The 16,282-nt window shown below is 33.6% G+C and overlaps 3 protein-coding genes across 3 annotated transcripts; 1 reads left to right on the forward strand and 2 right to left on the reverse strand.

Moving 5' to 3' along the window:
- Window positions 1-1,804: 1,804 nt before the first annotated feature.
- Window positions 1,805-3,419, reverse strand: LOC11429266 (geraniol 8-hydroxylase). The gene is made up of 2 exons (XM_003589612.3): window positions 2,532-3,419; window positions 1,805-2,416 (listed from the first exon to the last, which is right to left on the reverse strand). Exons 1-2 carry the CDS (start codon window positions 3,417-3,419, stop codon window positions 1,805-1,807), a joined length of 1,500 nt encoding a protein of 499 aa, XP_003589660.2.
- A 2,493-nt stretch (window positions 3,420-5,912) lies between these two features.
- On the forward strand, window positions 5,913-8,835 carry LOC11430371 (geraniol 8-hydroxylase). The gene is made up of 3 exons (XM_039830044.1): window positions 5,913-5,922; window positions 7,714-8,111; window positions 8,224-8,835. The coding sequence occupies exons 1-3, from the start codon at window positions 5,913-5,915 to the stop codon at window positions 8,833-8,835; spliced, it is 1,020 nt and encodes a 339-aa protein (XP_039685978.1).
- A 3,867-nt stretch (window positions 8,836-12,702) lies between these two features.
- On the reverse strand, window positions 12,703-15,743 carry LOC11428551 (pentatricopeptide repeat-containing protein At1g22960, mitochondrial). Its single transcript, XM_024775549.2, has 2 exons — window positions 13,294-15,743; window positions 12,703-13,199 (listed from the first exon to the last, which is right to left on the reverse strand). The coding sequence occupies exon 1, from the start codon at window positions 15,533-15,535 to the stop codon at window positions 13,457-13,459; it is 2,079 nt and encodes a 692-aa protein (XP_024631317.1). The 5' UTR covers window positions 15,536-15,743; the 3' UTR covers window positions 12,703-13,199; window positions 13,294-13,456.
- Window positions 15,744-16,282: the final 539 nt, after the last annotated feature.

Below are 16,282 nucleotides of genomic sequence, written 5' to 3' on the forward strand. Positions count from 1 at the left end.
TTTATTTTTTTTGGGGAATGTGTCATAGTAATTTGGTATTCATCTTGGCATAATATGCATATTTATGTTTTGGAGCAAACTAAACTAAAACTCAAATCTATCTTTTGGATGTCATTCTACTTTATCCAAACAAATCCACAACCAAAAAGTTATCTAGAACGTTGTGTTGAAGTTCATGGTATGACCTCTAATCTTCATATAACCTAACATACGAGAGATTTGTTTGTGTATTGTTATTGATTTAAAAAAATGAACTATATTAAAAAGTGAAGATATGTTCCTTGAATGTGTTATATGTTGTCAATATGCAATATGTAGCTCTTGACTCTGCTTTGGGTTTTTATAGTAAGTTTCACCGTAAAATCAAACATTGAGATTACACAGGACAATTTATACTAGTTCCTATCATAAATCGAGAGTACTAGTCTAGTCTCCTTGCATTTTCAAAAGATTTTCACTATAATTACTAAGATTACAAATGTTCAAACACGCAAGCAAGATACTTCTATTGTTCAATCACACAAGGAAGAGACTTCCTTTGCTCAATCACAATTGAAAGAGATTTCTACAATCAAACTTTATCAAATAAAAGATTGTTTGGGTTTTACACTTAATATACAAGCATAGGTGTAATCAAATACAATTCAGATTGGACTCTAGGACTTAAGAATTTCTAAGATATGAAAGTTTATAAGAAATTATCTAAGTGTTTGTGCGTTTTTTATTTTGATAGAGTAAGGATACTTGCAAAAGTTTCAGAGAGTTATTATGTTTTCAAGTCTTCAACTCCTTATACAGAGGGAAATCTGAAAGACGTTGGAGAGTGGCAACGCATAAATTTTAGTCCTTGAGAAGCTTTGGTCAGAGACGTTAGAATGTTTCTTGATCTGGTTAATATCATTGAAAGGTCATTTTAAACTCCTTTTCATCAATTGGAATTATATGTTTCGTTCCCTTTATCCTTGAAGTTTTATTTGTTTCTACACGTGATTAGAAGAAGACAAACTTTACTATCAATGTATGATAGCGACCTTCCATCAGAAGACGACAAAACCAGTCAGATGCTTCTGATGCTGACTTGGCTTTCAGAGTCTCAGTCCTTCAGATGCTCGTGCTATTAAAAGTCTGTTCCAAAGCTTCAGCTTCTCACAAATTTGAGACGCTCTTAAATGTGCTCATTACCTTTTCAAAACCAAAATATTCCATGGTCATGCATGCTTGAACACATATTAGTATATCTAATTATTCTTTTATACTTTGTTATCATCAAAATTTTAGAGACATATTGTACAAAATTCATTTTTTACAACAATTTTCGTTCATCATGGCAGAAAAACACCTTGAGAATGTTGTCATTTGGCTCCAAACTGTGTCCACCGCCAGCAAGACTCTGGCTGGCGACAAGTTTGCCCTTAAATGTCACTCAATTATCTTTTATGGCAATGTACTTTAGCTTAAAGAGCGTAATTATTATGCGAGATAAATGCTATCAACAAACATTTTAACACACTTTTGAACACATTCACTTTGATTTGGTGGAACTTATGTAAATTTTAACCAATCAAAGAGAGTGAGTTAGAAAGTGTGTTGTTAGCATTCTTGGTAATGTGATTCCTATAGAACTCATAGCAAAAACAAATACAATACATATACATTTAAATTGGATTAATACAATATACTAATTAACAAAATATTCATTCAAAGTAATATCATTCTTATTTTCTTACATTCACAATAAATAATAAGCAATGACCCTTAACATAGCAAGTAAAAATGAAGCAAAAGATATGGAAAAACACTTGTGTTAGTTACTTAGTTTGAGAGGAACAATTCGAAGGGGTTGAGCCTTTTGTAGAGTAATCCCAAATTTATCATCCATGTTCATATCTTCTGGTTTCATGCCACCTTCAAGCTCCCAATCAAATGAGTTAATCAGTGAACCCAACATTAACATTAACATCCTATTAGCCAATTGCAAACCTGGACAAATTCTCCTCCCACCACCAAATGGAGCAACCTCATAATTCCTTCCTTTCACATCAATATCCGATCCCATAAACCTTTCTGGAGAGAACAAAGTTGGATTCTCCCACAATGTTGGATCCTTACAAATTGTCCACATATTAACTAGCACTTGTGCATCTTTTGGAATAGTGTAACCACATATCTCAACATCTCTCTCAGCTTTTCTTGGTAGTAAAAATGGAACTGGTGGATGCTTTCTAAGTGTCTCTTTTATTATTGCATGTAAGTATGGGAGATCAGAGATATTTGACTCTTCAAGTGGCACACCGCACCCGATCGTTTCTTCCAACTCTTTCTTAGCTTTTCGCATAGCTTCAGGATTGTTGATAAGCTCCGTCATTGCCCATTCTAATGTTGATGTTGTAGTATCCGTTCCCGCAACAAATATATCCTATATAGAGTAAACCATAACTCACATTAATTAAGTGAATTGTTGAACTAGATCATCACAATTAATTCTAATTCTAATTAATGATTGGAAGGAAACTTAGAAAAATTATACTTACAAGTGATAGATGTTGGATCATATTTTTGTCCATAAACTCATTATCCTTAGAAATATTGAGCATGGCATCTAGCATGTCTTTGCATGTGTCTACCCTTGTGCATTCCCTCTTCTCCAAACGTTGATTAATCAAGTCTCCAAAGATGTCCAACACTTTTGTTACATTTTTTGTTTGTCTTCTTTTTAGGCCTTGTGGATCAAGCATCTTCAATACAGGAAAAAAATCTGCCACATTTGGTGTTCCTGCAAGTTTTGTAATATCCGTCGCCAAATCCTTAAACTCTCCAGCTGCACCATTAGATTGAATCAAATCTACAGAGAAAATAGTGTTTGATAATAAATTGATGGTAGTCTTGAACACTATTGTTCCAATGTCTATTGCTTCACCAATTTGACTGCTTTGATGAATATCACTAAGAAGTTGTCGAATTTTCATGCGCCTAACATCTTGACTAGCATCAAGACTCTTATGAGAAAGTAATTGAGTGTTGCATATTTTTCTCAATTCCTTCCAAAGAGGTGAAATGGGTGTGAATGCAAGACTATATTGGTCATGGTTGAGAACTGACACAGATTGTGGAACAGTCCTATTTGACAAGAATTTGTCATTGGTGAGAAGAACTTGTTTGGCCATTGTTGATGAAGAGATAACAACAGTGGTTATTTGCCCTAGCTTGAGACTCATTAAAGGACCATATATTTTGGCAAGTTTAGCCAATGATTTGTGGGGCTTTTGTCCTAATTCAAGGAGGTTCCCTATGATGGGAAGAGGGGAAGGTCCTGGTGGAAGCTTATAGGTTGGTTTTGTTGTTCTTTTAAGTAGTAAGCAAAAAACATGAATGAATGCACATGTTAACACAAGAACAAGTGTACAACTGAAAAAGTTCATATTTTCTAGTGTTACGATTTTAATGTGAGAGTGAATATTTGTGCTATGACAAATTATGGTATGGGAATGAGAGAAGATACTTTAGAGTGTTTGGTTGATGCTTCTCCTTTTGCCTTCAACTTCTATTTATACATGATCCCTCAAACACAAGTTGAATTAAAATTATTATAATAATAATCCCACTACTTGGTACGGACTAATTCCTATGTAGGTTCAAATCAACTTAATGTTAATTGTCTATTTTGAAGAAATTAGAAAATACACACGTATTATTTATGTACATAGACCGAGTCTATACATATTTTTTGTCAGCCCAATTAAAAACCAAAACCAATTAGGTAAAGTCCAACAAATATGCAAGATTTTTGTACCAAAAAAAGAAAAAGAAATATGCATGGATTAATTAAATTAAAATTAATTTTTTTGAATTGTAATCCCAATTATACTTTCATTAAGATTATTATCAACAATAAATCAAGATTTGTCTATATTTAATTAATATACTAATAACTAAAGAAGCTATATTTTTGAAAAATAGTTCTATTTTTTATTTGGGAGAATAACTTCAAGTTTTGTACACTTTAAACTAGAATTTAAGTATTATATTTTGATACAACTAGAGCTTAAATTTGTTTAGACTATAATTTAAACTTGCTGTATGTTAGCTATTATTGATTAACGTGGGTTGGTAACCTCTAAACCCAACAATTAAAAGTCTTGTTATTTTGGTCAAGATCCAAATTGGGTTCTTTTGTTGTCAGAAAATAATTAGCTTGGCTGCTCTTAATGTGTTTCATTACGTGAACATGGGTTTAAGCCATTATCATCGCTAAGAGGAAGAATTAAATTAATGGTGAAAATGGAAAATATGGAAAGAAAGAAGAATCTATGTAATGTACTAAGACATAGTCTTGTCATTACGCAAGGGATGGTCTTCTCATTTTCTTGAACCTAATTTTTTATACATGAAGATTAATTGATTATGACTTGTTAAGGGCCATTGACCTGGTTCATGACTTGTTAAGGTTCTTTTACCGTACCTCATCCTCCAATTATGTTACACGAACATATTATTTAGTCATTTTATTTTTTAAAAAAATCGCTTTAATTTGTCTTTTTCTATTTGAACAAAGAATATCAATTAGTTAATTTAACCAATTAGTTTACTAACTAAGCCTATATTAAAGTATGAATATATATCTTCTACTATTTTCATATATGTAGAAGAGTTAAAATAGGGTACAAACTCATATTTTGATAAAGACCTCAAAACTCTTTACAACCTCGCCGATTTTAGTGTTGGAAAAGATATAAAAAAATTTATATAAAAAGAACAATGATATATTAAAAAAAAGGAGAAAGAAATGAAAAGCTTAATTAACATGAGAAAATATTAGGAAAGACAACTCGACCGAAACCCAATGGACACAAGAAAAAATACATACAACAAACGGATAAATATCTGCATTTATGTATTTGAGTTTGGGCTCGAGTAATTATCCAAAAATTTGAATGCGTATAAGTGTGGGTATAGACATTCTAATGCCCATCCTGCCCAAAGCCCGCGTATATATAATTTATAATATTATTTAGACTTATATACCACTAAAACAATATGGATCTTGCTAACGAGTTCCCTTATGACACTCTTTAAGGATTTCAAATAAAGAAATTATTTCAATGTATTTATTTAAAAAGTTAAACATTTTAATTTTCAATACAATGAATACACATACTTTTATAAAATCTTACTATTTTAAACTCTTAAAGAATGCTCTGTGAACACTCATTAGAATTTCCCAGACAATATTTACACATGAAATGAAAGACAAACATTCACATTCTTATTAAGATTTTATAACTTTTTAACATATATATATATAACATATAATAACTACACTCTTTAATGGGAATAATGTGGTTTAAGTATTTATGTACAAATAGTGAAAAGAGATAAATGATATTAGTTATGTTGAAGTGTTGTGGAAATGTGTGAGTCATTACAAAAATTTCATTATTTTGGAAAGGTGTAAGTGTTATAGTTTCCTAGGCTTGCTAGACTATATTTTTCATGAGTTTGTGTTAGCCTGTACGCCGGTCATGACTCAAAGGTGGGTCGTGACAAAGTTACATGAGCTAAGGAAGGAGTCACAAGTTTATGATTTAATTTTATTTAAAATTTATCGTAATATGCAATTTTTTCGTACAAACTTTGAATGTTTTTTACTTGGCAAAGTATTGTTATGTGTTATATTTAATACGTCAATTTAAAATAGGTTGGATCATATTTAAATATAATATTTAAACTCTAGTTGAAATATTATATTTTTAATTTATCGTAATATGCATTTTTTTTCTACAAACTTTGAATATTTTTTTACTTGGCAAAACACTATTACGTGTAATATTTTATACGTCAATTTGAAAAAATTTGGATCATATTTGTTATGTTTCTTTTGTTTTTTATTGTCCATTCAATGTTAAACGCGGATAATGGGTGCAGGTACGAGCACTTAGATGTCTATAGGGTATGAGGACAAACGATATAGTTGCTACCCACGAAGGTATGAGTATACCGGTGTTTTTGGTAAACAACAAGACTAGTTTTAGGATGTTATTTGTAGGATCAAACTAAAAATCCTATGACACGTTGTGCAATCTTTTTCCAGAAAATATATGTTCATCATATTCATGGGCTTGTTTATGAACAGGATGAAGAAAACTATTTTAAGAATGAAGATAACTGTTTTTCAACATAAATCAATAGTATGTTTAAAGATTAAAGTGTTAAAAGACTTGGAATTTTAAAAGCAAAGGAACTTAAAGAAACAGTAATTGCATTGCATTGAAATGTAAATGATTCATCAAATCTTTACATACATTTTATGACTATTTTCTCTCTACACCGGGTACTTTGAGTTTTAGAATTCTGTAATAGTGATTTGTGACCCGTTTTTCCTATGAAAAACTAACTGCATAGACCAACGACTAGAAACTAAATCTCTTTGACAATTTCTGCATGTTTTCCATATGTCTGAACCTTTGAACTTGACTCTGAAAAAGGATTTAAAATCTTCCTTAGTCAAAAACAAAGAATCCTACTGAAACGATAGCCTATCGAAACCATCAAACCTCTATCTTGGACTTTTATAATTTTGCAACTTTAAACGTTCATCTTTCCTGTAGAAATGCACAGATGAAAATACATGCTAACAATAAGTTCAGATATATATTTTTTATGAACACGGATATGCGAACATGTTTATAATAGCTTGCCCTTTGGGGCCATTGCCATCCAAAGAAAACACATATGAAAATAATAGAGAAACAGTAAGAGTAAAGTGGAAGAAAGAAATAGAGAGGATGTAAATAAAAAGTTTAGCGGAAATATAAACTTTAATATAGGTTTTTTTAGGGGATTTTAATATAGGCTTAGTAATAGTTAGTATCTTTTGGTTAAATTAACTAATTGATATTTTTTGTTCAAATGGAAAAGGACAAAGCAAAACTTTTTTTTCACAAACTGACTAAAAGAAAATGTGTGTAACATAACATGGTTGGTGGATGAGGTACGGAAAAAGAACGATAATAGCATAATTTAGCCAAGTCAATGGCTTTAACAAGTCATAATCATCATGCAAGCCAAGCTAATTATTTTTTGACAACAAAAGAACCCAATTTGGATCTTGACCAAAATAACATGACTTTTAATTGTTGGGTTTAGAGGTTACCAACCCACGTTAATCAATAATAGCTAATTATACTCTACAAAAATTTAAGCTCTAGTTCTATCAAAATATAATATTTAAACTCTAGTTTAAAGTTTACAAGTTGAACTTATTCACAAATTAAAAATGAAAGTATTTATTGAAAAAACATAGTTTCTTTAGTTATTAATATATGAAATAAATTATATGTTCAATATTAGAGAAGTTTTGATTTATTATTGATAATAATTTCAATGAAAGATCAATATTAGAGAAATTTTGATTTATTATTGACAATAATCTCGATGAAAGTTATTATTGGCAATAATCTTGATGGAAGTATGATATTGACAATAATCTCGATGAAAGTATGATATTTTTTTTGTGGTGTCTGTGATTTGAACCCCAACCTTGCATATCTTATGCATTATCTTTAACAACAAAGCTCATACCTAATTCTTGGATTTCTTTCTTTTGAATTGGCTCACACTACACAAGAGTATGCATGTAATTGATCATGTATAGACTCGGTCTATGTACGTACCTAATACGTGCATTTCTTCAAAGTTGTCAACATTAATTTGAAGACATAGATATTGGTGAAGCAATAGATATTGGAACAATAGTGTTCAAGACTACCATCAATTTATTATCAAACACTATTTTCTCTGTAGATTTGATTCAATCTAATGGTGCAGCTGGAGAGTTTAAGGATTTGGCGACCGATATTACCAAACTTGCAGGAACACCAAATGTGGCAGATTTTTTTCCTGTATTGAATATGCTTGATCCACAAGGCCTAAAAAGAAGACAAACAAAAAATGTAAGAAAAGTGTTAGACATCTTTGAAGACTTGATTAATCAACGTTTGAAGATGAGGGAAGGCACATGTGTAGACACATGCAAAGACATGTTAGATGCCATGCTCAACATTTCTAAGTTGAATGAGTTTATGGACAAAAATATGATACACCATCTATCACTTGTAAGTATAATTTTTCCAAGTTTCTTTCCAATCATTAATTTAGAATTATAATCAAATTGTGATCTAGTTCGAAGGTTCACTTAATGAATGAGTTATGTTTAACTCTATATAGGATATATTTGTTGCCGGAACAGATACAACAACATCAACATTAGAATGGGCAATGGCGGAGCTTATCAACAATCCTGAAGCTATGCGAAAAGCTAAGAAAGAGTTGGAAGAAACGATTGGGTGCGGTGTGCCACTTGAAGAGTCAAATATCTCTAATCTCCCATACTTACATGCAATAATAAAAGAGACACTTAGAAAGCATCCACCAGTTCCATTTTTACTACCAAGAAAAGCTGAGAGAGATGTTGAGATATGTGGCTACACTATTCCAAAAGATGCACAAGTGCTAGTTAATATGTGGACAATTTGTAAGGATCCAACATTGTGGGAGAATCCAACTTTGTTCTCTCCAGAAAGGTTTATGGGATCGGATATTGATGTGAAAGGAAGGAATTATGAGGTTGCTCCATTTGGTGGTGGGAGGAGAATTTGTCCAGGTTTGCAATTGGCTAATAGGATGTTAATGTTAATGTTGGGTTCACTGATTAACTCATTTGATTGGGAGCTTGAAGGTGGCATGAAACCAGAAGATATGAACATGGATGATAAATTTGGGATTACTCTACAAAAGGCTCAACCACTTCGAATTGTTCCTCTCAAACTAAGTAACTAACACAACACACAAGTGTCTTTCCATATCTTTTTTTTATTCATTTTTACTTATTATGTTAAGGGTCATTGCTTATTATTATTTATTGTAAAGCTAAGAGAATAAGAACCACTATATTGAATGAGTATGTATGTACTGTTCTTTTATTGTATTAATGAAAGAAAACTTGTCCAATTTGAAAGCATATGTATTTTGTTTGTTTGCATGTAGCTCTATTACGAGAATTGATGTCTTGTAAGGATAGACCACGTATATAATTTTTTTCCCCATTTATTCACTGGGGTTCAAGTGTAGAACTATTTAAGAACACGGTGAAAGTGTGACACAATCATAATATGCAACCATCATCGGCAGCTTCATGTATGTCACTGATTGCATTAGATTCAACAGTGCCTATGTTGTGGGATTGTTGTGCAGGTTTGTCAGTTGACCTAGTAATGAGCATTTTACGAAATTATGGTTCGAGGAAGAAAATGGTTTAGTCGGGAGGTCTGCCAATTGGTGACTTGTTGCATGAGAGAAACATTGAGTTGCTTGGCTGCTAGCAGGTCACGTGCCAAATGATAATTTACGATCAAGAGTTTCATGTAGGAATGAAATGAAGGGTTATTACATCAATAAGTTGTCTGAGTAGGTTTTAGGTGTATCAATCAATTGAACACTGATTTCTAGCTGTTGGATTAGTGGTTGTAGCTATTGTTTTGTACTTAGCCTATGTTGAAGAGCTTGCAACTGTAGATTGCTTTTTACCAGTTTGTGAAATCACATTAGGACTAAAGTGATGTTTGTGTCTTCGATGTCTCCTCCGAAATCAGCATTTTATTTAATACCTAGTATCGATACAGTTGATCATTTAGAGGTTAAATACTTTGTCACATGTTGAGTCTAGTGTAGCACCAGTAAAGAAGGAAATAGAAAGTGGCCAATGATGTTGAAATCAGTTTAGAAACTGTCAAGGTAGCTCATCCAATAAGTTGCCTGTTGTAGTGTTGCTTAGTTCAGTGGAGGTAGGACTAATTTCAACACTTAATAAGTGAGTTCACGGAAAATGATCCTTTGAAGAAAATTTGGCAGCAAGTGATTTCTTGAACTGTTGCATGAATTTGGATTATTCCGCATCAGCAGAGAGTCAACTATATTAGAAAATATGCAGTGATGAAACCTGATGTGTAGATGAAGAGCAAGTGTCTGACTTTAAATGTATGGATTATTCCTCCATAGTTGGCGATGATGTCGCATAGAGCTGAAACTAGGCCCTGAGGTCAGTTTAGACCATATATAAGGTATTTTTCAGCTTTCAAAAGTATGAGGAAATGATGGCGGAGACACATACATGTCCTTCTGATTAACTTCAAATCAACCACACATCTAAATTTACACCTAGATAAGGATTCTTGGTTAGAAAAATGTACATATTTATTCAAATTAACTTGAAGTAGTTTTGATTACAATTACAAGGGTGGAAGAAAAGCTCCCATTAATCTTTAACACACAAATGGAAAGTGGGAAAGAAATGTCAAAATGACATGTGAATGGAATCCAGAAATAGGTCTTGATTACAAGGTTTTGAATCGAAGTTTCCACAACCAAATTATAAAACACCACAAATGACAAAACTAAAATTGAAAAGCCAAAGTCACTAAGTGAACGGAGTCCGCATTTTACTTGATAGTTGCAGGCAGAGAAGGAAATATTTTATTTTGAATTGAAGTACCATAGATGGAATGAAGAACAAAATCTGCCATCTTTGAGCGGTATCATTGAGAACCCAAATTCTGTCCAAATTTATACAAGAAACAATTGAGTCAGTTATCTCATACAATTGTCAACTAAATTAAACATTTTAAAACAATATAAAACAGATTTCTAGTGAATGCTTTATACAATAGCACATCAAAGTTTTTTTAGAAAAACAATAATAAGCCACTTCATTCTTTGAAAGTTTCACAAGACATTGAAATTTCTTATGCAATTTGAATTTTCTTTAAAAAAGTGTCTGTTAGAGAGTGTGCAGCTAGCATAATTCATCTTTTATATGTGTAGTAGTTTTACAAAGCAACATAGCTTTGTGAACGTGGTTATGTTGCGGCCATGGTGATGGGTGGTAGTTCTGAGCTATTATCGCAGAAAGATATATAAGAGAAAGAATAGTGAAAAACTCGGGAGTTGTAAAGATAAATATTAAAAACGCGTCTAAAAAGATATATAAGAGAAAGAATAGTGAAAAAGTCGGGAATTGTAAAGATAAATAAGAGAATCATTATTTGATCAGAGGAAAGGTACCTTCTTCTTTTGAAGCTAGCTAGACACCTTAGCATTCTCAGTTGTTCAGGACTCCTTGGAGGATGAGTTAATAGTGCGAATCTCATAATCATAGAATTTCGGGCCAAACCATTGACGAATGAATACAATAGAAACATGCTTGATAATCCAGCGGTCTTGTCCTTCATCTGGATCAATGCTCTTAACAAATTCATCTGGCATATCAACTAAGTCAATGGCTTTGAGTTTATCCAAGTGTTTGATGCCAGAGGGTACCACCTTTAGTTGGGGGATCTTTTCCAATTTAAGATGTTCAAGAGAGAGCAAAGCTCCTTTCTCTATAAGGATATGATTCACTCCATTCAAGTAACTAAGAATCAGTTATTTCCATTTTTGAAATCCTCCATCTTGAAAATGCAAATGATCACCATCACAGGCATTCTCCCACAGAGAGCTTCAGCAGATTTGGCAAGTTTTTCAGTGACTGCATTGGATCATCTTTCAGCTTGGATAAAGCTAGCCTTATCTAAACAATACACTCAAGATTTGGAATCCAATCAGGCAACTTATCAAGTCTAGCTTTCAAATGAAGTCGCCGAAGTTTGGGTAAGGTCAAGTCAATAATTTCATCCTCTGCAATTGCAGTGATATTAAGTGATTCAAGGTGTTGCATCTCTTCTATTGCAGCACTTAATGCATTCACAAGTTCTCTTTTCACACGCCTTAAACCTAACTTTCTTAACTGCCTTAACATTTTCATCTCTTCTATAAGATCTACTCCCCCATGATCTACCTCCACATAACACATATTTTGAAGGGAAGTCAAGTTTTTAATACCTTTTTCCATAAGCACACCAGTTATAAAGCCCAAAACAGAATATTTTTCTTCATAGTAACGATGGAAAGCAAGAAAATTTCGTAACTTTGTCAGCTTGTTTATAACATTTGGTATTTCATGCACAAGTGTTTCTCTTAAATCCATTGCCTCTTAAGTTCTGTAGCTCACCAACAGATTTACGAAGAACCTGTACTTTTGCATTCCTCAGGTTTACGTACTTCAAGTGAAAAAGATTCCCCAAATTTTCAGGAATACGATTCAACGATGTACCTTGCATATAAGTGCCTTCAAAACTCTAGACTTTGCACACAATTTACCCAGGAAAGGCTCCAAGAATCCACCTTTTTCAAAAACATGAATAGCACGGAAATGTGAATTGTTCTTGCTCTCTTCCAATTTAACAAACCCTTCAGCTATCCATGTCGAGTTAATCTCCTGTGATTAATAGCATAGTCCTCTGGATATACACCAAAATACAAAATGCATGGTTTCAAGTATAGTAAGGTAGGCCATCATAACTAAGTAACAATCATTGTTTTTCTTTTGTTGAAAGTAGGCCACCAATGGCTACAATTGCCAAAGGAAGCTGTAATCATTTATGAACAGATTAAAAGAAAACACTAAATATTTAAAACATTAATCAAAAAGCAAACTCAAAAAACAACAGATCTGGAAAGATATTAAAAAAACATGCTCAAACAAGTATTTTTCTTCTCTATTTTAAAACACTAATCAAACAGGGCTAAGATACAGATAATGTATTGGTAGCATTTAACTGGTAAAAATATATTAACTAATAAAAAAATGTAAGTGAATAGCAGGATAGAATACAATACAGAGAAAGTTGTTCTGCATTCAATGACCACCTTGTACAGAAGAGGTCAAACTTCTTATTTTCCATTCCGTATACAAATTGTGGTGTAAAAAATGTGTACCACTACAGATACAAATAATAATCACAATTATGATGCAAAGAATAAGCCCCACTGTGTCAAAAAAAAAATCTTTTCTACCCAAAAGACTAAGAAATGAATAAAAAATGGGGTATAATTGTGATAGAATTCTTTGAAATATCTTGAGTGAGGATTATGCTTCATCTGTATACCACTTGCCTTTGACATGTAGTGTCACGTACCTTTGAATCTAAATTGATAAAACCCACACTCTTCCAAGTATCACCTAGTCACAGAATTTAACTTGTAAAAAGGCTAAAATAGTTGGAGTCTGCCCCTTTTAATCATCGGAAACAACCGTTGGCATCTTCATCCTGAAAAAAATTAGGAAATGTGTAAAGAGCTAAAGGGAATATGGTAGTTAGTAACACAAGGTACCATGCATCTGAGGAAAAAAGGAATTCGTACCGTGTCAGAGAAAAATATACACGGCCTGACGGTCACATCATAGCAAACTTACACCTCGATGAGGTAAAACCCATCCAAATGTAGGGATCTCTTTTACTCATTTATCATGTGGGAATGCCAAAATGGAAATAACAAAATCATTTCTTCATCTTTACATCGAAGTTTATTCACCCTCTCTAATTACATTCTCAAGACGCAGAACTGCAAGCAATTTATAGTCTTTGCTTAGATGCTTCATTAGTGCACTATGTGTGCATGAATCGGGCTTTATTTCTCTGTCTAGCATATCCTTGTACAACTTCAAAGCGTCCTGCCAATACTGCAAGTTGCTATTCTCATTTATCAAAATAGTGTATGTATACTTATTTGGAGAAACACCCTTTGATTCCATTTCTGCAAATAAATTGTATGCAACATCCATCATATTCTCTTTGCAAAGTCCATAGATTAAAGCATTGTAGGTGATCACATTTGGAGAAACACCCTTGTCTTGCATCTCATCGAAGTACTTCTTAGCAAAATCCAGCCTTCCCCTAACAGCATATGAATGAATCAAAACTGTGTAAGTCACAACAGAAGGGTGTATACCTTTCTTTAACATATCAGAGAACACCTCTTCAGCCTTCCTAAGAAGCCCAGATATCAAGTGAGCATGGATGATGCTAGTATAAGTCACATGATCTGGAACAATACCTTCGAGGCGCATTTTCTGCACGAGTTCATTTGCGTCATCAAAATTGCCCAATTTACAGAGCCCATTGATTAAGACATTGTACGTGATTAAATCAGGCGGAAAGCCCTCGGCCTTCATTTCCTCCTTCATGCCAAAAGCCTTAGATGGATTACCAAGCTTGAGTTCACCTACTATCCTAGTCGTGTAAGCAATACAATCCGGCTTCAATCCTCTACTCAACATTTCATCAAACAGTTCCTTAGCCATTGGCAAGTTCCCCATCTGGCAAAATCCCCTAACAAGAATTGTAAAAGTGACCACATCAGGACAAAGCCCGTGTTTGATCATATCATCTTTCATCCCCTTGGCGATATCCAAGTTCCCCGTTCTGCAACCACCGTCTATAAGTGTGTTATAGGTCACAACACTCGGAACAAGATTTTTAGATCTTAACTCACTAAACAACAGTAAAGCCTCCGCAAAGTTTCCCAACCTGCTGTAACCATAAATTAAAGTATTATACGAAACTAAGTCAGGCATCAAATCCTCATTTACCATAACATCCAAATACCGCCTCGCATCACTCACTCTTCCCAGCCTACAAAGACTGTACATAATCGTATTGTACGTCACCACCGTAGGCAAAGCTCCTCTACCCAACATCTCCCTCCTGAGATCATTAGCTTCCTCAAACATCTCTTTCTTACAAAACCCACGAATCAAAGGATTATACGTGTGAGCTGAAACCTTAAGTCCCAACATTGACATCTGCTCAATCAATTCCTTCGCCCGGTCAAACTCCCCTTTCCCCGACAACCCATTCACCAAAACATTATAACTCACATCATTCGGATCACACCCAAACATTCGCATCACATCCAATACCTCAACCGCTCTTCCAACTTCGCCTTCTTTACAACGCGAATCCATCATAGTATTAAAAGTAACAATTGTCGGCCTAATTTGACACTTAATCATTACACTATAAACCTCCTCAACCTCATTCACCATACTCTTATCCTTAAGCAATTTCAAAACCCTATTACAATTCCTAACATCAGGCAACAACCCATTATTAACCATTTTATAAAAAACCATCAAACACTTCTCCAAAATCAATTTTTTCGCGAAAACCTGTATTAATAAATCCAAAAGCTTAACAGATACCTCTGAATTTCTTCCACAGCCAATACCAACTAAAACATCCAAAACACCACCGTCGACTTTCACTTCAATTGCTTTCTCCATAACCCAATAAGCAGGCTTCATAAACCCGTTTTTCGCGAGAATATCGAGAATCGCAACGAAAGCAGTTTCAGATCGGTGAAAGTTAGGTTGTTTTTCAACCCAACGAAAGAAGCGAAGTGCGGTTAAGGGACGGTGTTTGACGGAGTTGAGAACACGGAGGAGGAATTCAGGTTGAGTAACGGCGGAATGGAAATGGGGGTTAACGGAGTTATCGATTTGGGGGTTTGTGGAGAAAGGGTAGAATCGGAAATGGGGTTTGAGAAAAAGGGTTATGGTTTTAGAGAAGAAGGTTGTAGAAGAAGGTCTGAATGAGAGGGTCATTGACTTGATGAGGATAATGCCATGAACAGCCACCGCCACTGTTGTGGTTGTTGTGATGGTGGCCGGAATCGTTTACGGTGGTGGTAGTGGCGGCGGGTTGAGAGTAGTAGAAGAACTCTCTCATTCATAAACCCCCAACGTGTGTTTTTAGGTTCTTTTCATTTTTTCACAACTCTTCGACAACTCGTGGAGCTTACATCACCACTACTGCTAACAATGTTTATTAATGTTTTTTATGGATCCCTTTTTACGTATGACATTTTCACCCGTGAGTTTAATTCGTTGTTAAAAATTTTGTATAATATTTTTATTTTTATTTTTAAAAAAACTTTGTATAATTCGGTTGATTTACATGGGACCTATCAAATTAATATGAAACCAACATGATTTGGTGGGATCCGTGTGAATTTTAATCAATCAAAAAGTATAAGTTAAAATATATATTGATAGCATTCCTCTCAAAATATATAAGACCATCTCCATTGGGAGGGTCTTAACTTTTTAAAACTCGGTACCTATTAGGTACCTTCAATGGGGAGAATCTTTTCCAGGGTCTTACTTAAGACCTCACTTTTAAGCGGGATCCGCACTCTTTTTAATATTAAAAAATTAAAATATAATGATATAAAGTTATTGATAGTTGATTAGTGGATTGTATTTAAGAACTTTGTGTGAGATCTGCGTTGGAGTAATTGAGTGTTTATTAGATACTACTATTAAAGAATTATAAATGAGTGATGTGTATAC

The sequence above is a fragment of the Medicago truncatula genome, chromosome 1 (genome assembly GCF_003473485.1).
Source record: "Medicago truncatula cultivar Jemalong A17 chromosome 1, MtrunA17r5.0-ANR, whole genome shotgun sequence".
Classification (NCBI taxonomy): Eukaryota; Viridiplantae; Streptophyta; class Magnoliopsida; order Fabales; family Fabaceae; genus Medicago; species Medicago truncatula.